Source organism: Sturnira hondurensis, unplaced genomic scaffold (genome assembly GCF_014824575.4).
Source record: "Sturnira hondurensis isolate 20B ecotype Veracruz unplaced genomic scaffold, ASM1482457v3 Scaffold0021632, whole genome shotgun sequence".
Classification (NCBI taxonomy): domain Eukaryota; kingdom Metazoa; phylum Chordata; class Mammalia; order Chiroptera; family Phyllostomidae; genus Sturnira; species Sturnira hondurensis.
In genome coordinates this window covers 4,951,895-4,976,287 of record NW_028094263.1, presented here as the reverse complement: position 1 = coordinate 4,976,287, position 24,393 = coordinate 4,951,895, and the positions used below count along the sequence as shown (strand labels likewise).

Below are 24,393 nucleotides of genomic sequence, written 5' to 3'. Positions count from 1 at the left end.
CGTTGGGGGCAGGGGGTGGGGGGTGGAAATATTGCCAAGGTTGGGGGCACACCTCTCCATCTGGTCAGTGTGTGGGCTGGATACTCTGTCAGCAGATGGGAGGGTACAGGGAACAGCACACAAGTCTAAGGGGGGTGCCCAAGGGGGTTATTTTCATCATATATTTATTACATAAATATATAGTAAAATAGACGAGCAACAATTACCATAAAAATATCTTTCTTTAAAATCCTGACCCAAAACACAACGGGATGAAAAATCGCACATAACAGACATACTGATTGTCAACGTGGGGCGGGAGTAGGAGCCCCCCAAGTCACTCCTGCTGGCCCCGCCCCCGGGGAAGGGACCTACCTCCTTCCCTGTTTCTGGCCACAACCCCCCTCCCCCCACCCCAGCACCAGCTTCTCATACATTCAGTAGCGCCTCCAGGGAAGTGTCCCCTTCCCCCACCCAGGAGCTCCCAGGGCAGGAATTACTGTCCCCCTCATGGACGGTGTCTGTGTCACAAGCCCTGCCCTCTCCCAGCCCTGTAGACCCGCAACTAAGAGAAGGGGTAGGGGCTCCTCCACCCCCACCCTCCCCGAGTCTAAGCAGGGAGGAGGCTGGATGAGGTATGTGTGTTATGAGTGACAGGACGGGGAATACTGAGATGGAGAGGTGGGTGGTGGGGGCGGGGTAGTGGTCATGGCTCTGGCACCCCCTTGTCCTGGCCTGGACCCCTCGTCCTATTCTCAGCAGCCCCTCCTCCCACCAATACTGCACCTGCTGCCCCACCCTGCCTGCCCTAGTGCCCCGGGCCAATACTGGGGGAGACATGCTAAGCACCCACATCAAGGGCATCCCCCTCATTAGCACCAATGGCCCCCAGGAGAGGGCCCTGTCCCCGACTTCCAAAGCAGGGACTGGGACAGCTGCCTCTCTAGAGCAGGTTTGTGGCATTCCTGAGTCCCCCCCCAGCTCCTCCCCCACCACGTGTACTCGCTCACACATTCACGCAGAGAAATGCACACATACACCCCACATCACTGCGAGTGAGGGGGAGGGGTCAGGGGAGGAGTAGGGAATCACAGCTCGTATGATTGGGGAGGGGTATGGGGATTCCAAGTGCCTGTAAGAGGCCAAGCCTCTTCAAGGCCTTTTCTCCACCACGTTCATGGCTGAGAATGGGGGTTGAGGGGTAGAGGTGGGGCTGGAAGGATGGAGGAGACAAAAGATGGGTCAGGAATTCCACTGGGCCCCCAGGGGTAGGAAGAGGGTACAAGAGGGCTTGCCCATAGGACGGGAGGAATAAGGGAGTCAGAGCCCCAGGAGAGAGAGAGGGAGAGACAAAGACAGCGTGTGCGGCCTGCCTGCCCAAGGGGGCGGGGCGGGCACACGCGCAGGTGACAGTGGGTGCTCTTCCAGGCCCTCCCCTCCGTGGGAACACCTGAACGGCAGGGAAAGGATGGGCCCTGACGGGCAGCACAGCGTGGCCTGCGTGTGTGTGTCGGGGGAAGTGGCAGGCTGAGGGTCCGGGTGGGATGGCAGGTTCCCCACTGCTTAAGACATGTTTGCCCCAATAGTGCAAAGCGCAGGAAGCCCTGGCACCCCTCCCCCCGCCCCATTCCCCATGGCTTCCGGGGGCATCTATGTCCACCCATCCATCCCTGCCGACATACAGCCCTGAGCCCAGGGCCCTCTGGTCTGCTCTGTCCCTCCCCACCCTCCCCTTCCCCCACCCATGGGAGAGCTACCTCTTCTGTCCCTCTCCCATGCAGAGTGGGCGAGAGCCAAAGGGAGGAGGAGGAAGGCAGCCCCCCAAATGCAGACCAACAGACCACTCCTCACCAGGAAGGTGGGAGATGGCTCAAGCCAAAGTCCCTGAATTAGAGAAGAGGGGAGAGGGGTCCCAGGGGCAGAGGGGTGGCTAGCCTAAAGAGCTTCAAAGAAAAAAAAAGGAGCACCAACCGCCCCTGCCCCAGAGCCCCAACTAAGTGCTATTATCTAAGCGCCCCATTCCTCAGTGCCTGCCCGCCCGCCCAGAGTCCGGGTTAGTGCGTTGAAGTGGGAGTAGGAGAGGAGGAGGGCAGGGGTTAGAGAGAGCCCAGAAGACACATAGGAGACAGAGTCCCAGGAGGGGGGAGGCCCCGGGAGGAGCTGGAGCACACCCACTCCTCGCCCCTGGTGCAGCAGCATCTGGGTTGTAGCTAATACTGCAGGATGGGAGGGGGGCAGGAGCTCGAGCCACAGTTTTTCCTGTCTGCCAAGGTGTGGAAGGAGTGGGGGGTGGTGTGGGGACAGGGAGAGGCCCCTGGGGCTGGGCACTTGAAAGGGGAGCTGTGCAGGCAGCAGGGCAGGCTGGTGAGGGGCCAGCTGGCATCCAGCGTGAGAGGTAGATGGAACTCAGCGGGCACGAGTGGCAGAGAGCAGAGGGAGCACTGGGGTGGGGGTGCCAAAGGGGCACAGAGGGAGGGGCAAGGCAAGGGGGGGTGGCCAGGACCCTGTTGTGTGAACTCACAGCTCTGATCGGCAGCCCTACCCTTAGGGACCTTGTACGGGGGTGGGGGGCAGTTCTCTCTGATTGGGGGTGAGGAGGGGCAGCTCTCAAAGTGCATGGGGTGGTAGGGGGGGTCCTCCCCTCTGGCCAGCCTCAGTTAATAACTTAATATTATCTCTCTCTCTCTCTCTATCAATCGCTCGCTCTCTCTTTTTTCTTTTTCTCTCTGTCTAGTTTTTCTTCATTTATCTTCTCCCCTTGCCTGGTTTTCAAAGTGCAGTTAGAATGACTATAATTTTTAACCTCCGGGTAGGAGCCAAGCCAAGCCCTTCTTTGCACCCAGGCATCTGGGGAAGCAGAGAGGCCCTTAGCCCGTAGCCTGAAGGGGGAATCTAGGCCAAGGAACTAGACAGGGGACTCTCTTGTGTGTGTGTAGGGGGTGAGGTGAGGGCATTTCCCCCACCCCACACTCCTGTCCCCTACAGTCGGGATGGCTTGTCCCCTCTTAGTTCTCCCTCCTTTCCCCTACCTTCTTAGAGGACGGGGTCCTGGGAACTGCAGGACACGGTCCCTCCCAGCCTCCCACACTGTCCTTTTCATAGCAAGTTCATTTGTTTGCCCTGCCCCAGGGCTGGAGGTTCTGAGGAGGGACGGGATAGTGCGGGCGTGTGTGGGAGCTGAATCTATCCAAGGATGAGAGGAAGGAGAGAAGAGGTGTGGGGGTCTCCCTCAGCCCCCAGCTCTGCCCCTTCTCTCCAGGCTCCTCCCCACCAGCTCCGCACACCCTCTGGCCGTCTGAGGCTTTAGACTTCCTGATCCTCAAAGACCTCGAGGAAGAGTGGGGGGAAGAGTTCGGTGGGGCACTCGACTTTCATGTGGAGGAAGCGGCTGGCGTGGCAGGCCCCGATCATGCGGAGGTCAGTCACCTTCATCAGCAGCTTGGGCCAGAAGTGCGGAATGTTGTGTTTGCGGTGGTTGACGTAGTGCTCAAACGCCAGCAGGTACGCCTCCTGACTCTTCTCGATCTTGTCCACACACAGCAGGCCCGAGCGGTCTGCAGGACAGCAGAGGCACGAGGGTGAGTGGGCAGCGGGAGACCGGGGAGAGAGGAGGGGCAGTGAGTGGAGGAAAACACACGGTGGGGGGCCTGTGTAGGAGGAACAACTCCACGGCAGTGGGAGGGAGACGAGGGGAGGGGAGATGGAGGGGTAAGCAAAGAGGACAGAGGGACAGCGAGAGGTGAGAAGAGAGAAAACTCTGAGACAGGATGGGACTGGGGGGAGAGAGAAGGGTTGGTGGGCAGAGAGGTGCGGTGGGAGTAAGTGTAGAGGGGGATAGCAGGGAGCAGGGGGAGGGGAGGGAGGAAGACAGGAAAAGAGCAGGAGAGGGACTGGGGGCAGGAGATGGGGCGGGCCAGGGAATCTAGGCCAAGGGGGAATGTGTGTGGGTGTGTATGTGTGACAGAGCAGGGGACATGGGGTGTGTGTGTGTGTGTGTGACAGAGCAGGGGACAGGGATGGGCCCAGATGACAGAGATGGCCTGGATGACAGAGGTAAGCTTGTGGGACACAGAGGTGGGCTTGGGGGTCGGGGCAGAGAGGGACTAGGATTAAGGGAGAAGGAGAAGAGCCTTCCCAGCCAACCCGCAAGTACCTGTCGACATTAGCAGCACAGCCTGCAGTAGAGCCACTTCTGTGTCATCCAGGTTAAAGGCAGAGAGTGACTTGCCCAATTCAAAGATGGCGTCCGAGACGACGCCCAGGCCACCATTCTTGAGCTGCTCGCGCTTGACGGCCATCTCCCCGCTCAGCGTCAGGGTGTCGCTCTCAGGGTCGTAGCGGACGGCAGCCCGCAGGGACATGATCTCCATGCAGCAGCCCTTCAGGAGGATGATCTGGTCTTCACAAGGCAGCTGCGGGGCGGCAGGGGCACAGGGGTGCTCAGCATGTCCCTCCCTGGGGGTGTCCCCTGCGGGTGCCCCTTGGGAGGTGTGAGGCCCCCATTGGCCTTGGCCAGTAACATGTACTCTGAAGGGCCAACCTTGTGTTGGGCCACAGACGTGCCCTATTTCGTGAAATCTCACAGTTCTATCATTCTCTCCATCCCTACTGCGGGTGAGGAAACTGAGACACAAGGGAGTTGGTAACGCAGCCAAGGTCACGCGGCTGGCATGGCTGCCTGTTCCCAGTTAGTGATCTTTAAGATGAGAGCTCCCAGGCTGCCCAGAGTTGGGATGGACGTGTGGACATGTGGGGGAGGGGGCTGGGAGGCACTCTGGAGACTGGGCCCTTGCAGCCTGCTGGTGTCTTAGGGATCAGCAGCTCAGAGTGAGAGAGTGAGGAGTGTGTGAGTGTGTGAGTGTGAGAGTGTGTGCTGGGCGTGTGTTGACCTAAAGGACTTGCTCCATGCCCAGAGAAGCTCAGAGGAGAATGTGCTGGGGCTGAGTGACCAGGGCAGCGGGTCCCATGTTCCCTCCTGTGTCATCACCGTGGCTCCCCGCCCATCTCCCCCTCACCTCGGAGAACATGGGCAGTTTTTTGGCAAAGTCCACCACACGAGTGATGGCCGGGGTGATGATCTTGGTAAACTCGCTGAAGGCCTCTAGGTCCACCTTGTCTCCGTCCGGCATGGAGACGATTGGTGACTGGCCAATGTCGTCCGGCTAGAGGGACAGACGGAGGTCAGCTGGGGCTGCAGACCCCTCTCACTCTCTAAGGGTCCCTGCCCACCAGGGGGAGCTCCAAGGCAGCTTGGGGAAGAGAGGCCACCAGTACCTGGGACTGCTAAGTCCCAGGCCTAAGGCTTCTCCTTGACCTTGGGGAATATAACAATGATCATAACGGTAGCAGAAGTGATGTCATAATAATAGAAGCTATACTTATTGACTATTCAATACATGGCCAGGCCTTAGGTTACATGTTTTACATATATTATCTCATTTAATCCTCATCACAACCCCATAAGATATTATAATTATCTCCATTTCACAGGTGAGGAAACTGAGGCATAGGGCAGCTAACTGATAAACCCAAGGTCACAGGACTAGTAAGTTATAGAACCAGGTAGTCTGATTTTTGACTGCCACACACACAGCTGCTTGGTATCGCAGCCTGTGTACACACACTGGCACACCCCACCAGTGTCCTGCCCCCCCCACTGCATATGATCAACTGTCTGTCACCCCTCAAGCTGACCATTCACCTGGCACTCACTCAGTTTTGTCAGGGCCTAACACAATGCCCGGCACCCGGAACACTGTTACATGACTGTGTCCTCCCCCACTTCCTAGTCACTGTGCACAGGGAAAAGAGGCGAGGTCACCCCTACAGGAAATTCAATGAGGATGGCAAGTCCCTGTCCTCACGTAGCTTCCAATAGGATGGAACAGGCAGGACTCAGACAGCAGGGACACATGGACAGGTGTACAAATAAAAACCACCAAGGTGTGGGGAGTTTCAGCTTTGGGTTAGATTAAACTAAGAGGGCTTCCTGGAGGAAGCAAGACTCTGAGCTCCCTCACCTCTCCCTGGCACCTGGCTGCCCCTCACCCCCACCCCCACCCCTCCTTACCAGGAATTTCCGCCTCTGCTTCCAATGGCTGCCCTGGGCATTGGTGCTGCGATGGGCCTCCGTGGCGACATGGATCAGATCCCACTCTTCGGGAGTGGGCTCTGGTCGCTGCTGCAGTGACCGAATCATCTCCTCCTTCCGCCGCCGCTCCCGGTTCTGCTCGATCAGCTTGCGCTTGGCCACCCGCTTTGAGTCATCTAGAACCACTGTCAACAACAGGAGGACACGTGCCCTTCGCGTGGCCATCTCCGCTACCCTCTCAGAAACTGCTCTCCCCACGGTGCGGGTCGGGGAAGCTGAGGGCCAGAGGGTCGAGTGACTTCCGAATTCCCTAGCAGCTGGGGGGCACAACCTGAATCACGATAATCACTGGGATATCGACTCCACTTTGGGCTGATCCAGAGGCTGAGCAGGGTCTGGTCTAAAGGGTTATGGTGACAGCAGTTACTAGAAGACCCCACCACCCAGTCCCTAGGCAATAAAAGATGTCCTCTCACCCAGAAGTGGGGTGCCCCCTTTGGTAGTCAGGAACATGGTGCTAGGGTGGGGTGCTCAGGACTTCTTTCTACCCAACAACCCCCTCTGAAGCCTGGTGTGGTAAAAGGCAGGTAAGCACTGGGGCTCAGGCATGGAACCCAGGGAGGAATCCTTTGTTTCCTTTCCCCAGGGATGAGGGCGGCAGGGACCAAGACCCTAACATTCACTCCGCCATCAGCCTGACCTGCACTGTCACTCTGCCCTGTGGGCCCTGAGGCTACTCTGGAAGGGAGCTGCCACACGTGAACTCGCCCCCACCCCAGCCACCTGGCCTGACAGTCCCCATGCCACGCCCCCTTACAGTCCATGGCCATGCCCACGGAGATGCACTTCTTAAAGCGGCACAGCTGGCACTGGTTGCGGGTGATCTTATCGATGACACAGCAGCTGTCATATTTGCAGGAGTAGGTGGGATGCAGGTTCTTCTGAATTGTGCGGCGAAAGAAGCCCTAGGGTGCAGGGAGAGGGAGCGTGTTGAGATGGTGACCTCCCCTTCCTGAACTCACCATGCAGTTCAGGGTGGGGGCGGGGGGGGGGAAGAGGTCAGGGGTTAGTGAGGGAGCCTGGGTACTCCTGCCCCAGCAGGCTCAGGGCCACTGGGCTCTGCCAGGACTTAGGAGGGCCTTAGGAACACACACCCGCAGCTGCCCTGGCTGCTAAGGGGTTGGGGGTACATGGGTGGGGGTGGGGGCGGAGGCAGGGAGGATGAGTGAAGTTCAGAGACCTGGGCCTGGGATAGGGTGGGGTCCTGTGCAGCACCACGAGTCCAGTTAGTACCTGATTTCCATCTCATTAAAGGACTCGGAAACCACACTGACCCAAAACCGTTCTCACACATGCTGCCCATTACCCATGCAGGTGGAGTTCATGAAATGAGGTGTTGCGGGGGGGGGGGGTGTCAAAAAGTCAAAATAAGGCATTGTGTATGAATTCTGGTAGCTCTAAAGCAAAATTCTCAGCTCTGTACATCGCACTGAATGCTATGTGCCAGGCACTTAAAAGCCTTTGAGGCACCAGCATGTGCAACACGCGTGTGAACCCCACGAGGTAAGAGACAGGAGGCTGTCCCTGTCTCCATTTTGCTGACTAGAAAACGAAAGCTTGGAGAGATGTAGCAATGTGTCCAATTTGCTTAAATTGCCCAAATGGCTAAGGGGGCCTCGGAGCCAGAATGGGTCCTGAGGTGTGGGACACCAAGGTCTGGGCTCTCAGACTCTGGGGTGCACTGAAGTCACCCAGGGTTTCACCAAAAGTACAGATTCCCGGGCCTACAACATCAGACTCTCGAGGGGTGGGGTCAGGCCTCTCTGTCCTTTGGAGAGGCCCCTCTGGAACTCAGAGGAGCCTGAGGGTGAGGCTTCCCAGTCTATGCTACGCTGCTTGTATGGCTTCCAGGGACGCTGCCATGGGACTCTGAATCCCTAGTGGTCTTGGTTTGGTGGACACCAAGAAAGAAACGAACTTGAAGTCTTTACACACATATTTTAGAGGGGAGGGAGAGAGCGAGAAACATCGATTTGTTGTTCCACTTCCCTACGCATTCACTGGTTGTTTCTTATATGAGCCCTGCCTGGGCATTGAACCTACAACCTTGGTGTATCTAGACAATGCTCTAACCAACAGAGCTACCCAGCTAGGGCCCCTTAACATATTTTTAAATATTTCTGTTTCTAGGAAAGTTCCATTTGCAGGAGGTGATGATCCCAGAAAAACCACCCAGGTTGAAATACCCAAAGTGAAACCTAATTAAGCCTCCCCAAGTCTATAACCTTGTCCCTTCTGCCCAGGCACCCAGGGCATCCTCTTCCTCTCTGGGGCCCCCACCCCCACCCACACTGGTTCTCACCCTTTCAGGTGCAGTGGACGCAACTGGGGAACTTGCCCCAGGGACAGATTCCTGGGCTCTCCCACAAAAGATTCTGCTGGGGCTGGGATGAGGCCTAGGGATCTGCATTTAACTAAGACTGCAGGTGGTCCTTGAACCGCATTTTGAAAAACAATGATACTGGTTTCAGCCGATGTCTGTCTTGCCTGTAGGCTGCGAGCAGCGTGAGGACAACACACACTGCGCCCCTCACGCCTAACACACCGAGTGGGGGAGTGACGACTGATGTCGGCTGGGTGGTCCGTTTGTGTCTGCCATTGTTTTACTTTTTATGTTTTTAGTAAAGCATTTTTATTATTAATTTTAGAAAGGGAGAGAGAAGGAAACATGGATTTGTTGTTCCACTTATTTATGCATTCATTGGTTGCTTCTCTTTTTTCTTTTGTTTTAAATTTTTAAAAATGTTTTATTTATCTATTTTCAGAGAGAGGGGAAGGGAGGGGGAGAGGGAGAGGAACATCAATTTGTTGTTGCCTCTCACGTACCCCTAACTGGGTACCTGGCCTAAAACCCAGGCATGTGCCCTGACAGGGAATTGAACCTGCAACTTGTCAGTTCTCAGGCGGGCACTTAGTCCATTGAACCACACCAGCCAGAGCAACTGGTTGATTCTTGTATGTGCCCTGACTGGGGATTGAACCCGGAACCTTGGTGTGACTGGGATGGCTCTCTAACCAACTGAGCGGCCTGGCCAGGGCTATCACTGTCTTAGATAGTCTGTGTGAATGATGTCACTTAATTCTCCCAACAACTCTATGAGGTAGGCAGCATGATTATCCCCATTTCATAGACGAAGAAACCAAGGCTCCGAGATATTAGCCATCTTAACTATAAGGGGCAGAGCAGGGATTATGAATGAACGAACGAACGAATGAATGAGAGAAGAGAAATGAGGATGTAACAGGTGGGCTTTAGGTTACATGTATACAGAGCCATCTATTGTGCCGGGAACTAAGGACCTTAACAGGAGTGAGATGGGGCTCAGGTGGTGGAGGAGGGGCAGGAGCTGGCTGGTCCATACCTTGCAGCCCTCACAAGTGATGCAGCGGTAGTGATAACCGGTTGCCTTGTCCCCACACACGACACACTGCTCGTCTTTGTCCAGGTAACTAGGGATATACCCTGGGAGGGAGGAAGGGAGGCAGGCAGGCAGGCATGGCTTGGGCTCCCAGCACAGAGGCTTCTACACTCTCTGCAGCCCCCAGCTTGTCCTTCCTGGCCCATCCCCTAGCCCAGCTTCCCTGCAGGGTAGAATCCTGGAGGCACATTAGAGGTTATCTTGTCCATCCCCTTCCCTAAGAATATGGAAGAGCTAATGTCAGCAGCTCGGCTCCGGGGAATACAGCCCCTCAGCCCTTTAGCTCAGGCCCTGATTCTGGGGTGTGGGCGGGGGTCTCAAGCAAGGGGGTTATGGGCAAAGGGAAGAGACCCTTTCTGACCTAATCCTTCTTCAAGGCTGGGCCATGCCCATGTCACCCGTCTCACCTTCAGACAAGTCCATCCCAAGCCCTCTAGGAGGCTCTTCCTGTCCGACACAGGAGCTGCTGGTACACGGCCAGGCTCCAGGACAGCCATGGTGTGGTTTGGTGGGGTTTGGGGCAGGGAGGAAGGGCACAGGTAGCCAGGCTCACCTGACATACTGGTTTTCAGGGAACATTGGCCGTTCTTTCTTTTTCGCTTTCCATCTGGTGACCTGGCACTGCATGGGAGCAAAGTGAGCAGAATCACAGAGCAGTTTTGGGCAGCCCCCTTCTCATCCAATAGGCTTACACAAGCCCCCAGGCCTGACTTTCCACATTTCAGGTCCTCGTCTACCTCCCACCCCCAGGTCAGCTGACAACACCAAGAAAGGCCCAGCTATCTAGAAGCTTCAGAGAGAGAGAGATACAAAGCTTGGCTGGGGCACAGGCATGTTCTAGGGCCCAAACACACACACACGCACACACACACACACACACACTCCAAGCATTATAAGACCTTAAACACCTGTAATGTACAAGATAGCCACATATTCAAGCCTTCAGTACATGACACATGCAGAAAGAATCTTCAGAACATGTTTCAAGCAGCATAACCTGTAGAACACGTACATGTATGTGTAACACAAGACCACTGCCTATGAAACTATGCAGCCTTCAGTACCAACCCAAGCATGGTAATAAGCATCAGCATCTACATACCCATGCAACTCCCAGGACCTTCTCAAATGTGTTATATGACCTCTAGGATATGCCCATGTGTCACACAACCCTCTGGACAGACACCTACTAATACACCCCCCTCCCCCCAGGAAACATGTAGCTTGATTTCCAGGACATACATTCATGCTAAATAACCACAGTGACTGAAAATACACAGTGCCTTGCAGCTAGAACCCAGAGCCAAGAATACGGCAACAGAAAAGGACTTCCAGAGTCACCCTGTCCACCGTATCCATTTAACAGAGCAGCAAACAGAGGTCCCACCTGTGCCTGCTGATGCACTGAAATCAGGGCCAGGACAAGGACCCTGAGCCCCTCGGCGCAAGGGATCAGCAACCCATAGCCACTGTGCATACATGTCACCAGCCTCTCCACATACATGTTACATAACCTCGGCACACACAGGTTACATAAGCCTTCCACATGCATGCACGACTTGTATAACTTCCCACACCCATCCTGCGCGTGGCATGTTGCAGGGCCCCTCCCCTGATGCAGCTCCCAACGTACTGACACAGTGACCTTGGTCAGGGACACGGTCAAAGACAGTTCTGTGTTCCATGCTCCTTAGGGAATACCCCTGTATGATTTCTGTGCCATTTGGAAAGTCAGACCTCCCCCCTCTTCCAGGAGGGGAAGGAAGGTGTGGGAGAACTCTGGGCCACCTAGGCCCGGGTTGAGCTGTTGGTCTTCAGCAATTACTAGATTTACAGCCTCTGGGTGCAGTCCCAAGGACAGCCACAAGATGGCGCAGGGTCATGGTTGGGGGGGCGGGGAGGGTGACGGGGAGGGGCTGCAGCTCTTGGGGGACCCGGAACCGGGATTCCAGCCTTTCTCTGGTTAGAAGCAGACTCTTCCAGATTCACAGAAGTCTGGGCAGGGAGGTACAGAGGCTGTCAGTTAGAGCTATGCAGTGACACCCAATCTTCTTTTTTAGAGTCCCCCCGCCAACCCCTGGAGTGAGGAGGCTTTGGGAAAGGGAAACTCCAGGTGCTGTATCCACTGCCAGCCCCATCCACTTCCTCCACCCCTCCAGAGACCCAGTCTTGGGCCCCAGGGCTTTGCCTGGCCAGGCCTCTGGCCTCCTGGCTCAGGATCTGGTCTCCTAGGCAACGGCCACTCTGCTCCCCAGAACACTCCATCCCCCACCCTCTCTCTGGCCATAGACACAGGCTGTACCCAGCTCCAGAGGCACCACGCCAACTGGCACAAAGTCCCGTGCCACTTGGAGTTAGTGGGAGAGGCAGAGACCCTCTGGGCTCGACTGCAATGCAGATCACGGTACCCCATTCCTAGTGGCGTGTGTAGGGTTGCTGCCTCCTCCACGTGTGAGCAAAATCTGTAGTTGGCAATGCCTTCTGCTTCCTGGGAGGAGCCCCACGGCAGCGCCCGCCCTTGCCCACGAACAAGGAAGAGCTTGTGGGGCTCCCAGAAGGTTCCAAATATAAGCACGGGCTGCAACAGTCGCCGGTGCCTGTGACGGGACAGTTCAAGGCTAACCGTGCACCAGGGCTTGCGGATACACACTAGGGGTCAGATGTGAACAGGTCAGCAGAGAGAGGGGACAGCTGGCAAGCCTGTTAGCATTTCACAAGCTCAGGTGAGGGAGGCTGAGGGGACACTGGGGGCATTTGAGACTGCCCAGTACAGTCAAGGGAGGGGCCACATGGCTGCTCCGGATCATTTCTCTGCTCTGGGTCACTTCCCCACTTCAAAATGGCTACCTTTCCATCCAGGTGCCTAATTCTCTGTCACATGTGAACACAACCTCATCTCCTGGGCAAAGGCAAGCAGCAGGCCTGCGGGCCTTGCACCCACTCCCCCAAAGGCCCAAGCTCAGCTCTCCTTTGCCCAGCTAGGTGACCATGCCTGCCGCCCAGAGGTCGACACGACCTTGTTGCCAGACCCGTTACCTGTTCTCCTCTGGGTCTGACCCACACTCCACCTTGCTTGGCTTCTGTTCCATTCACTTCAATTCCATCCAGGATGCCCTCCAGCACGCCAAGAGACTGGGGTGGGCACACTGGCCCCCCCGGCACACCCACAGGCCGCCCACCCCCCACCACCCAGGCCTAGGGCACAGCACCCATGGTGCCCGCCTCAGCACTTGGCCTTTCACACCATGCCCTGCGCCCCAAGGGGGGTGGGCGGTGAGACGGGCCAGGGAGTGGCAGGTGGTAGCGCTGGGGGGAAAGCTGGGGGGAACGCTGGGGGAGTCCTGGGCTGGGGGAGCAGCTTCAGAGTCTTGTCCCGTCCAGAGGTCCCTGCAGAGAGAGCAGAGAGACAGGATAAGGTGGCAGCACTGTGGGGAGGGTGCACAGGAGTCCTTTGGTGGCAACGTGAAGCTCATAACAAGCTGGTGGTGGGCATGGAGGGCAGGCGCAGGGAGAGAACTGGCCTCAGCCCTCAGATCAACAGGTTTTTAGCAGGCCAAACTAGAGATCCGAGTCCTAAGCCCCAGACACGGAAATGGATGGAGGGAAAGAATGAGATCATCCATGCACCATGTCTAAGTCCTGACATTTAATGAGGTATCTGCCCCTTAACAAGTGTCTATGAAGCACTAGCGATTGTTACCCCCCATCCAGCCAAGTTTTCATGAAATCCACCATACCACAGAGCAAGAGGGGACCACAGATGAGCAATTTTTAGCCCAGGCCTGGGAGGCACTCGTGAAGGAAGGGTGGGGTGTGGGCATGGAAGCAGGGGTCATGAACGCCCACTGAGTGCCCTGCTGGAGAGAGACACAGAGACTGTGGGGAGCGGACCACCCCTGCTGCTGGCTGAGTTCTGGCTCGCCAACCCCAGCCTCCCAAGGGCTCCTGCACTGTCCCTAGAAGGTCCCAAATCCCACTTCCCAGTCTGGGGACCAGACATCTCGGTTGGCTTAGCTGAGCTGCCACCCACCAGGACAGCAAGGGAAAGGGGAAAGCAAACCAATCCACGCTGACTGAAGAGGTAATAGGGCCCTCTGAAGTGGGCAGCAGAACTTCACAGGTGAGGAAACTGAGTCTCAGAAGTCTTGGTCATTCACTCAAGCTCACAAAGCCAGTGAGCAGGTGGCTCGGGGACTAAAACCTCGAAGCCTGGCTTGAAGGCTAGCCTTGTCCCACCCCCTGGAGTCCGAGGTAATGCCAACCGGAGCCCACCATTCCCTCCACACTGCTCCTCTGACCACAGGCTCCAGATCTGAAGCTTACTGTCTGAACCATAGGCAGGTATGGGCGTGCTGTTGGGGGGGGGTGGCAAAGGGTGCAGCTCCCAACATACAACATGCATGGAGTGGCTGCTGCACCAGAGACCTCACCCCTGGGCCCCCCACCCCACCCTCAAGAGCTGATAAGGAACGGCGTGGGAGGGGCCTGCTGAGATAAGTGAGGCCACCGGGCAGGGCAGGGCAGTGGGACTGGGCCTCCTCACTCAGGTGGAGCCCCCAGCATATGGAGTGTGGCCAGAGGACAGAAGGGCAGCCCGTTCTCCTCTGATACCCCCACAGACCAGGACTAGGCACTGGGGGCCAGACAGGAGACTGGTGGGGGTGTGAGCGGGGAGCCTTAGCCCAGAGAGCCGTCAAGAAAGTAGGTCAAGTTTTTCTTGGCTTGTGGAGAAATTCCTGTTATAAATTTATAATGGCGTAGCCAGCCTGAAGGGGTGGAGGTGGGGGGAGAAGTAGGAGTGGGTGGGGATGCCCAGGGCCTGGGCACTGGGGCGTGCGGCTCTCGGCCAGAGCAGTGCGGGGTGGGGGGCCAGGGAGGTTGTGCGGCTGGACTGGACAATAGAGGGCTATTTTCTGTTGCCCACTTCCACTTCTGTCTGTACCCAACAAGGCTTCCTTGGGTATGTCTGTCTGTATCTGAATGTCTCTCTCTCTCTCTCTGGGTGTCTCCCCATCTCCCCCCCAGGCTGTGCCTCGGTGCTTGGCACACCCTGGCTGCGGTGCTGCCCCCGCCTGTCTCCTGCCCACCTGGCACGCTGCCACCACTTGTTTACAGAGGCTGGAAAAATCCACTCGCCAGCAGGAGGCCCAAGTGCCCCTGGGGAGGGGAGGAGACAGGCGCGGGAGTGGGCATGCTGAGAGAGGGGCAGCCCTGGGGAGCAGTCCCTGGGGGCCGGCAAAGGGGGCCAGGATGTTCATGAATGGGTGTCAGCAGCTGGGGGCCAGGCCAGGCATGGGACACCAGCAACAGCCACATGCCATGGGTGATCCCTGCCTCAGGCCATAGCTCTGGGGACCCCCTCCTCCCTCATCCCTGCTGCTGCCAGCTGCTACAGGGCACACCTGGGGCAGTGCCAACCTAAGCCACCATATTTATTTTCCCTTCCCCCTCCCCGGCCCAGCCTCAACTCCAAATGTCTCTGGGCACCACCACGGGCTTGCACGTGCCCGCTGTGGGAGGGGAAGGCTCCCTCTCTGCCCCATCTCTGTGCTGAGCTGAATGGTGCGGCCCAGACTGCACTGGCAGTGGGGCCCTGGCAGTGGGCAGAGGAGAAAGGCACTGCCTTCACTGCTGAGGGCACCTTCACCTGGCCCCTAGCAAGAAGTTGGAACCCCTGGGAATTCCTGGTCAGCTCCCTAGGGACACTGAGATGACACAGCGCAAGCAGAGGGCCAGCATTTGGGGAGGCACATACCATGTGAGCCTGTGTTAGCCGCGGGGAGAGAAAGGTCAGTAGGGAAGGGGGCCTGGGGCAGGGACGCCCACGCTGAAGGGCAGCCTCTCTCCCCTCCTCATGGAGTTCTGCTCCATCCCCCGCTCCTTCCCCACACATTCCCTGCAGAGGCGAGGCTCAGCCCTGAGGAGGTGGAGGGGGTATAGCTATGAGGTCCTGAGACTGGACTGGACAGTCCTGGACGGTTGGACAGCGAGACCCACCTGTCAGCTGGCCTGGCCACCCACTCCCTTTTTGTCAGATAAGCGCTGCCGGGTGGCAGTGTGGGCAAGGTGCCCGTAGAGGGGGAAGCATTTCATTAAGCTCGAGTGCTTCTGCAATGGGGGGACAGGGACGAGCGCCCAATGCGGCATCCACGGGCATCACGCCAGCCTCCCACTGCCAGCCTCTCCCACTGCGCGGTCCTGCGGACCCACAGACCCACGGACCGTTCCCAAAGGACTCCTGGGGCTGCCAGACCCCTCTGCCCCCAGAATCTAGCCCCCAGTTCGAGACACGCTGTTCTCCTAGGTGTCTGCTCTTGCCCTTGGCCCCACCTGTCTAGGGCCCCTAAACTTTGTCCTTAACGCTCTAAAGGAAGCCCAACCCTCCTCCTTGCCAACCACAGAGGGAAAGGCACACTCACAGAGAGGGGGCCCAGAAAAGGGGAGAAAAGGGGGCAGGAAGGGGTAAAAGAGAGTATGGGGGAAGACAGCAAGAAAGATGAGGAGGGGTAAGAACAAAGAGCTGGGAAGGGATGGGGTAGAGCAGGGCATGCCTGTGAAGTATAAGGAAAGGCAGAGAGGCGGCAATGAGGTGGGGCGGGGGATGAGGAGAGATGGATGGGGGAGAGAAGGGTGAGGCAGACAGAAGGACAGAGAAGGGGAGGAGGAGAGAAAAATGGAGGGGGAGACAAAGAAAGAAAGAAAGGTAACAAAGAAAAATGGGTGGGGGGGTTACTTCATGCCCTGCCTAAGTCCCACCCCACAGAGGCTGGGGGAGGGGGTAGTAGAGCTGGTTTCCACGGTGACAGCTGGTTCTTGGTGGCCTGGCATGTGGGCTATTAATAGTGCTGTGGGTAGGTTCACACCTCCCTCTCCCCTTCCCCTTTGCCTACTGCTAGGGTTGGGGGAGATACTACCCCCCCATTCCCAATGATCCGGGGTGGATGCCCTATCCCACATCCTGGGAGCCGAGAAGGGTGATGCAAGGGGGCCCAGGTGGCTACTGTAGCCCAAACATACACAGAAGCATGCACAGGCAAACCCAGGCATCTGTGTGCAGACACTGCCGCCGGTGCCAGCGTGGGCTCCCTCGGGCAGCCACAGGCACCAACAGCCCCTGGGAGTCTGGTGAGGGTGGAGGCTGCTGCAGCCACACAAGCCCCCACCATGAGGGGTAGTGCCCCTCAGGGCTGGGAGCTTTTCTTCTCTTCCCCATCCCAACCCCCCTTCCTACTCTCAGGTATGGACTGAGCAGGACTGCCCCACCCAACGCACTGTTATCCTAGCGCCAGGAAAGAGAGAAGGCGGGAAGGAAGGTACTGGTTGGCAGGGGTGAGAAGGCAGAGGAATACACAGACACGGGCTCCAGCTTGGCAAGAGGGAGGGAGGCTGGGAGGGCGGCTGCACTCCTTGGTGGGCCCTCTCTGGGCCCCCATGAGACAGGATTGTGAAGCTTGAGGGTGGTGACCCTGAAGTGTGATCTCCAAGCCACTGTGGGACCCTGGAGGCTCGAGAATGGGGGATGGGGGTGGGGGACACTGGATCAACAAAGGATCCTCTGCCCCCAAAGAATAGGACAGGAAACTCCCCCCTGCAGGTCCGAGACAGGAGGACATAAACAGCAGCCTTGACTTGGGCCAGATGCCCAGTGTTAACAACAAAGACCATGCTTCCCCCCAACACAACCTCACCCACCTGCCGCTGTCCTCTCCCTCCTCCCGCCCACCCCAGGCCAGCTCCCGTCAGGCATCAAGGTGGTTGCCCAGGTCTAGAGGTCACCCCCACGCCCGGCTCCTTCCCCGCCATCCCACAGGACGTCGTGTCCCCTGACCCAATTCCCCTGAGGAATGGAGGTGGGAAATCCAAGTAGCTAAGAGAGCAGAGCTGGGAGCACCCCCAGCTGGGCATGGCGCATTCTCCCCACCCTCCCCCAGCAGCCACGGGTAATCGGAGCTGGGTGCTGGGGCAGCTGAAGGCTGGAGGCACGAATGTCACGGGGCCAAGGCGTTCACTGCAGATGGTATCTGGGCACAGGGCTTGGGGTCCTCTTTTCCCCACTCCCCTCTTCCAAGGAGAGAGGAAGAGGCCATGGAGAGGAACTGTCCCCAAGCCCTGGGGAGCACCGCCCAGGAAGGAAGGAAATGGTGGAAGGGAAAGGCAGGGATGTTCTTCTCTCAGGCACCCCAGGGAGGTGGAAGCTAGCCCCCACTGAGGGGGGAGGGAGGGTGGGAGAGAGAGGGGAGGGAGAGAGAGCAGAGGGAGAGAGGGGGAAGAGAAGGGGATAGAGGGAGGAGGAGAGCGAAGGAAGGAATGGGGAGAGAGATTAAAAAGTGTGTGTGTGTGTGTGTGTGTGTGTGTGTGCATGCGCGCGCGAGCCCGCCTGCAGTTGAGTCTCTGGCACACACACGGACACGTGCAGACACACACACTCACCCCGCATGCGCAGAACGGCGAGCTTGGCGTACCGTTCCACAGATATTCAGAGCCCTCCTCGGCCCACACATGCACAAAACACGCACACATGGGTGCGCGCACAACACGCCCACTCCCTGATGTGTACAAAAACGCCGATAGCCACCAAAGCCTCCTCCCGTTCCCCTTTCCCCGCCCACGTGCCTGGGTAAAAGAGAAAATGAAACAGGCAGCTAAGGCTCTCAGAGCCGAGAGCTCATCTCTCCCTTGCGGGAGAAGAGGAGGAGGAAGAGGGGGTGGGCTGGGGGCTTGGTCCTGTCATGCTGCACTTTGCTACTTCTGGAGGGTGTGGCTGTGCCTTTGGCCCTAATCTTTAGCTCCAGCCCCAGGTCCCCAGGCTGAATGCTCACCCTCAACGTGGGGGAGCAACGGTAGCATTTTCTGGGGACCAATAAGTTTCCATCTTGCTCCCCTTGCGTACCCAGAGCACTTCTGACCCCTCCCTCTGGACTGCCTCACACAAAGGTATGCAAAAGTGAGGTCCCTTTGGCAGCCCTACCTGGGCCTGCCAGGGAGGAAGGCAGCACCATGTGCCTGAGAACCATATGCCCTCCACCACACACTAGCCCCAGATGCCTCCGCCAGAGCCCCAGAGCTGTCTCTGGTCCCAGCAGCATGTGCATCCCCACCCTGGAGCGTGCCAGGACCCGGGAGGAGAGGGGAAGCAACAGGCGTTGCTGACCACGCCAGGAAAACAGCCCAGATTGGACACAGTTGCCACACCATGGCGCGCTATTCCCCTGCAGTCTGGGTGAGGTGGGCACCACGGTCTCCAAGTGACGAAAGCTCAGGCCCAAAGTCAGCAACTGGTGAATGGCAGACACCCAGCCGCCAGCTCCCAGTTGGTGCTCTTTCTACTGGGATCACGCTTGCCTCTCCCCCAGATCTACAAAAGCCCCCCTTGCAGACAGGAGAACTAGAGTTGAGATTGGCTCCCCAGCGGCCGACCACAGAGCATCCCCCCCCCATTGTCCTTGCTACACCTCGAAGGGGAGGAGCTAAATAAAAGGGATTTGTAGGGGAGAGGAGTCTTACCGCCAGCTTCACGGAGGGAAAAGGCAACCCAGGACAGACCCTGGATTTCAAGCCACCACGCCTACCACACTGATCATTACTCAGTGCCACCTCCCCTCACACTAATGTTCCCTCCATGCAGAAGTGGGGAACCAGGGTCTGTCAGCCAGGATTGGGCCCTGGTTGATTGGTCAATGGTGCAGCTGGGTTGCTGGCTCGCCAGGAGGGAGGAAGGGTGCTGTACTCCACAAGTAAGGAGTGAGGGAGGCAAGCCTGCTTTCCTTGTTATTACCCATCCTCGTGCTCCCAGTGTTCAGACTTGTCCCAACAGAGACGCAGAGATGCCCGAACATCCACGCAGGTGCCCCTGACTGGGGAGGTGTGTCCCAGGCTGAAATGCCAAGGGCTCCCTTTCAGCAGCAGCTAGAAGCTGAGGTTCAGAGGAGCTCCAGGTTGCAAAAACGTGTCAAGGAGAAAATGGTGACATAAAGGCTGAGGGGTCTAGAGATGAGGGACCCATGATGCCCACCCCCACCCCCTATATCATTCCTGTCACTGCCATGTCTAGGAGCTCCAGTTCTCCACCAAGCTTCCAGGGGGCCCCGGACCCACTGTATTCCTCCCTGGAACAGCCAACACACACAGTGCTTGTCGGCAACTGGCACTTTTTAAAGCATTTTATATATTCTCATCCTCTGATCCTCACAGAGCTGAATGAAGTGCGTATTACCATCTCCAATGTACAGATAATACGGGGAGAGGTTAAATTGCTTGCCTAAGGTCTCACAAAGAGCAGGTGGCATTTCTAGGATTCAAACCCAGGCAACCAGCCTCCAGAAAAAGCTCATGCTCTCAGCCATCCCCTGCTAGAGGAAAGATACCTTGGTCTTTCGTCCAGGGATGTGTTGTTCCCTGTGACCTAGCCTCAGTTTCCCATGCGTAGCAGCTCGTGGATTCTCTATAATATAATCACTACCAGGTCTTCCTCACCCAAACAGGCCACAGCTAGAGGGGAGCGAGGCAGAAATGCTGGGTGTCCCCTGTTCAGTTCCACTCTCTGGAAGAAGAGTTGCCCATTCTGCCACCCCGGGCTGGAGACTGCACTTGTGGGAGAGAGGGCCTCACCCAGCCCTGCACGTAGTCAGGGCAGCTGTGCCCTCCAAAACAGGCTCGGCGAAGAGGACACAGCTGTTGGGCATCTCTCAGGGGTGTGGAGAATGTCCACTGTGGGTCCTGCCAACTCCTTACTCTGCCCACGGGGTCGAGCCTCCTCCAGTGGAGGAGCATGGTGGGAAGCTCCTCACTGGTGTGGTTGGAGCTCGGTTGCTATGACGCGCACACCCAGGGCTTCTACCTCCCTGGTGTCTCCTGGCTAAGCCTGCCAGCCTGAGAGGTCAGCATGGGTGCTGGGTGACCCCCTTCCCTACCCCCCCTTCCCAGACCCCCAAACTCTCTGGCCTGCAGCTGCAGCATTAAGGAAGTGCAGGATGTCCTGAGCGGCCGGCTGAGCCCCCCGCCCCCCACCTCAACCTCTCCATGACCCCAGAGGCAGGGCAGGCAGGGACTGAGGGGCGGGGTTTGAGTATTAACAACCGGAAAACTATGAAGAACATCACTGCCAGTTCCCAGCTCTGAGAAAGGAGGTTGTGGCAGAAACAGACAAGAACAGGGGTAGACAGACGGGGGTAGTGACAGGGTGAGAGTTAGAGTCTGGCAGAGAAACAAGGAGAGCAAATCAGACACAGCAAGACAGAGCCACAGAGAGACAGCGTTAGAGAGAAATTCCAAGTCAAAAATACACATCACTCACTCAGACACTCACCAGCACACAGCCTCCCAAGGAAAGCTTCCAAGTTCAGACAGGAGGGCAGAGGTGGGAAAAGGGGCCAGACTCAGGGTGAGAAGCAGGAACTAAGCTGAGGGTGAGTGAACTGCCTCGGGAAAGGCCCGGACAAAGGGTCCCAGCAGGGGCAGCTAGGTTCCCGCCTCCCATTTGCTTTGAGGGTGGGGATAGAGACCCTACATCCCCTTCCCCCAGCAGCCAGGATAATCCCAGCTGCTGGAAGTTACTGGACACTGCTTCAGGCCCATGACTCGGCCCTCTGGAACCCCCCTGCCCCTACTCTCTTTGCTCTACTTTCCCTGGAAAAAAAAAAAAGCTGAGCCTTAATAAGGAAGAAGATAGAAGGAAGCTTAAGGGAAAACGTCCCCGTCTGTGTGTGCATCTAGGGGTGTGTGTGCCTGATGGCACAGCTGTAGTATGTGTGTCTGGGGCTGTCTAGACACAGCTGTTGGTGTGGACCTGAGCCTTCTGCACCTGAGTCCCTGGGACTGTGTGCAAATGAGTGCACCTGTGTCTGGAGTTCCCGCAGTCAATCAATTACCAAACAAGTATTTACAGAGCGCTTCCTGTGCTAGGCTCTGGGTGGGATCCAGAGCTCTTGGAGTGATTCTGCCAGGTCTCAAGCTCACCACCCAGTAGGGTGGCATGAGAAGCCACAAAGACCGAGACTGTTGTCAGGAATGCATACCTGGCACGATCACGCAGGAAAATCCTTTCACACGAACGCATTGAATCTTCCCGGGAGCAGGGTCTGTGTCATAGACAGAACCTCAGCTATCCACAGTAGGAGTCCAAGGAAATACTTGTTGCTAAGCTGTGTGTACCTGTGTCGATGTACAGCCGAGTTTGGGTTTGATGGAGGGACGGTGACCATCACGGAGGGCAGGTGATGACGCCTGTGTGACCGGGACCCTGTGAGCACGTGTGTGTCTGTGAGTGACAGGGTCTTTTGTAAAGTGTGGCTGTGTGCAACTGCCCTGTGTTTATGCCTGCATGCCACAGTGACTTTCTCTGTGTGGGTGACGGCAACTCCTCCTTGCCCACGCGTGTGGCAGCATCTCCGTGTGACCCTGTTCGTGGGTATGTGCATGGGTCAGTCTCCCGTGGGTGTGTCCCACCCTCTGAGCTCCCTGGTGCAGCAGCAGCCTGCCTCTCCCCTTGTGCCCGTGTGGGTGTGTCCAGCGGCTCCTGTCCTTGAGTCTGCCTGGGTGTCCCTGGCTGTGCATGTGGCTGTCTGTGTGGGCATAGCTTGGTGTCTGCATGTCACATTTGCTTTTCCCCTCATCTTGGACAACAGCCCTGTTCATTCCTTCCCCCTCCTGGGGCCAGAGCCATCATTGAAGAGTGGGTTCCCATCCCCCCGGCTTTCTTTCTGGGACCTCCACCCTGGAAACCGTGGCTCTCTCCACTGCCCCTATCATTCCCCTCTTCCCAGGCCTTTCTTTCACACTGGACAAGGGAGGGCCCCAGGCGGAGAAGGGGCACCGGAGGAGACACGTTGCAAGGGGAGGGAAAAGGGGGGGCACGCACAACACAGGTCCATTCCTCCCTCTCCTCCCCAACCACCGCAGCTTGCAACCGTCCTAATCATCTAGGGACCCTCAAATACACTGCCCCCACCCCCAGCCACGTTTTTGCAATTAGGAGTGTTGCAACCAGAGAGCCATGCTCAACTGGGGAGGCGGGTGAAGTTGTGGGGGGGGACTTCCCTCTCCCCGGGCCCGTGCAAGCGCGCTCCCCACCCTACTCACACTGCCCTCCGCAGCTGGCGGCAGCTTTGCAAAGGCCACTCGGCCTCGGCCTCGGCCTCGGCCTCGGAGGCTAGGGGTGGGGGCTGGGGGGGCAGGCCTCCAGCGCACCGTAAGTAAACAAACAGCGGCGCGGCGGGCGGGGGCGCTCGGGCGGCGGGCAGCGGGGCCGGGCCCGGGAATGCGCAGCAGACGGGCCGGACAGAGGCCAGGCGGGCCCTCGAGGGGGAGGCCTGGACGCCATCTCCGCTGGCAAACCCCGGGGCCCACCGACCTCCTAGCAACACCTCCCTTCCCAAGGGCGTAAGTTGCAAGCTCCGGGGCTGTGACAGGGTCGCCAGGGCGTTGGGGCAGGCAGAGGCTGACGGCGGGTACCCCCCCGGGCGCCCCCAGACCGCCGGGGAGCTGGCGAGAGAGCCCCACGGCTTTGCATAATCAATCGCAAGGTATTTGCATATTAATGCCCCCTCGCTCCCTCCCCCTTACCTCGGCGTGGTGCGCTGGACCCGGCTGGGCAGCTACTCGGGGTCTCAGCGCCCCGTGCGGGGGGCGTCCATGGGGGGCCGGTGGGGCCCGGGCCGCCCGCCTCCTGCGCCCGGGTGTGAGTGCGAGTGAGCGCGGGGGGGCGGGGGGCGAGTGTGGCGGCCCCGCGGCTCCTCCGGCAGAGGCGGCGGCCGCTCTTGGCTCCTCCCTTCCCCGCCCCGCTCCGGCTGGGGCTCTCGCTCGGCGCGCCCGGCCGGCTCGCGGCTGCTCCCTGCAGGCCGCCTCGCCGCCGCCGGCCCGCGGCCCCCGCTCCCCGCCGCGCCCCGGGACCCGGGCCAGCCAGCCGCCCGGCCGACCCCCGCCGCCCCCGCCCCCATCCCACGGACTCGCCCTCCCCACGCCAGGAGTCTCGGGCAGGAGTGGAACTTGGTGCCATATTTTCAAAGAAATGTCATTTTAAAAAAGGGTCTTTACTTGCTGAGAGTGGAGGTTTGGGGGGTTTGCATTGTGGGAATGGAAATGGGGGTATCGACGAGCCTCCTGCACCTTATTAAGTAGCGAGAAAGATTAAATACCAAACCCCTGGGTGTTCGGAGTTTGTCTCCGCGTCCGGCCCCTCTCGGTCGGTAACTCACTGTGTGACCTTGAGCAGATCACCCCCGCTCTCGGGGGCAGAGGCTCCTCGACCTTAAACCGCGAGGGCTGGGCAGGTGACCTCTGAGGTCGTTTTAACTTCAATCACCTTACGTGTTTAACCCTTTTGGAGTTTCATCTCCCATTGTTCCCCTTCCCCTCTCATCCCTAAGGTCCACTGCCTCCCTTTTCAAATGTCGCCCTCTCCCCACACAGGCCCTTCCCATTCACCGTCACCAGCCATTTCCTCGGCGATCTGGTCCCCCTTGCTGAGCTGGGGAGGGGGCGAGGCCTGCCCCATACCCCAGCTCTCAGCGGCACAGAGGCGGGGTTTCCTCTCGTGTTTGTCCCTACCGAAGTCCAAACGGTGCCAGGGCCAATCTAAGGACGAGGGCCGGGGCACAAAAATGGAGCCCCTGCCCCACGCGAGAGGGCTCCACTGCCTCACCGCACTATCCACGCGCGCACACACCTGCACTCGTGGACACAGATGCAACCCAGTGACGCCAGAGCCCCTTTCATCTCGGGATCTCCCAGCACCAGGCAGAGCCCTAATTACCCCAGCACCCCCTCTGGCCCCACCGGTTCCCCTGAAGTCATTAGCCCAGTTTTACCAGCGGGGGCCACAGCCTTCCCACGCCTTTCAGGGCGGGG

General features: G+C 58.1%; 2 protein-coding genes across 3 annotated transcripts in view; one reads left to right on the top strand and one right to left on the bottom strand.

Annotated features, from left to right (window-relative positions):
- Window positions 1-202: 202 nt before the first annotated feature.
- On the bottom strand, window positions 203-23,303 carry THRA (thyroid hormone receptor alpha). Its single transcript, XM_037033302.1, has 9 exons — window positions 23,110-23,303; window positions 12,586-12,936; window positions 10,103-10,170; window positions 9,493-9,593; window positions 6,888-7,035; window positions 6,050-6,255; window positions 4,995-5,141; window positions 4,133-4,391; window positions 203-3,533 (listed from the first exon to the last, which is right to left on the bottom strand). The coding sequence occupies exons 2-9, from the start codon at window positions 12,636-12,638 to the stop codon at window positions 3,283-3,285; spliced, it is 1,233 nt and encodes a 410-aa protein (XP_036889197.1). The 5' UTR covers window positions 12,639-12,936; window positions 23,110-23,303; the 3' UTR covers window positions 203-3,282.
- The window catches only part of MED24 (mediator complex subunit 24), a 31,021-nt gene continuing 29,250 nt past the window's right edge, over window positions 22,623-24,393 (top strand). Inside the window, exon 1 of one of the 2 annotated variants that reach the window (XM_037033294.1) lies at window positions 22,623-22,735. The gene's annotated coding sequence lies outside the window, so the exon portion shown is untranslated. Of the gene's footprint in view, window positions 22,736-22,786; window positions 22,927-24,393 lie in introns of those variants that run through there. The other variant, XM_037033292.1, reaches the window with a different exon arrangement.

Excerpts from the sequence above, each read along its gene's own strand:
- THRA (XM_037033302.1), bottom strand. The coding sequence starts at position 12,638 with ATGGAACAGAAGCCAAGCAAGGTGGAGTGTGGGTCAGACCCAGAGGAG. Across the intron at positions 7,036-9,492 it reads TCACTTGTGAGGGCTGCAAG|GGCTTCTTTCGCCGCACAAT; the intron begins GTATGGACCAGC and ends CCTGCACCCTAG. Across the intron at positions 4,392-4,994 it reads AACTGCCCATGTTCTCCGAG|CTGCCTTGTGAAGACCAGAT; the intron begins GTGAGGGGGAGA and ends GCCGCCCCGCAG.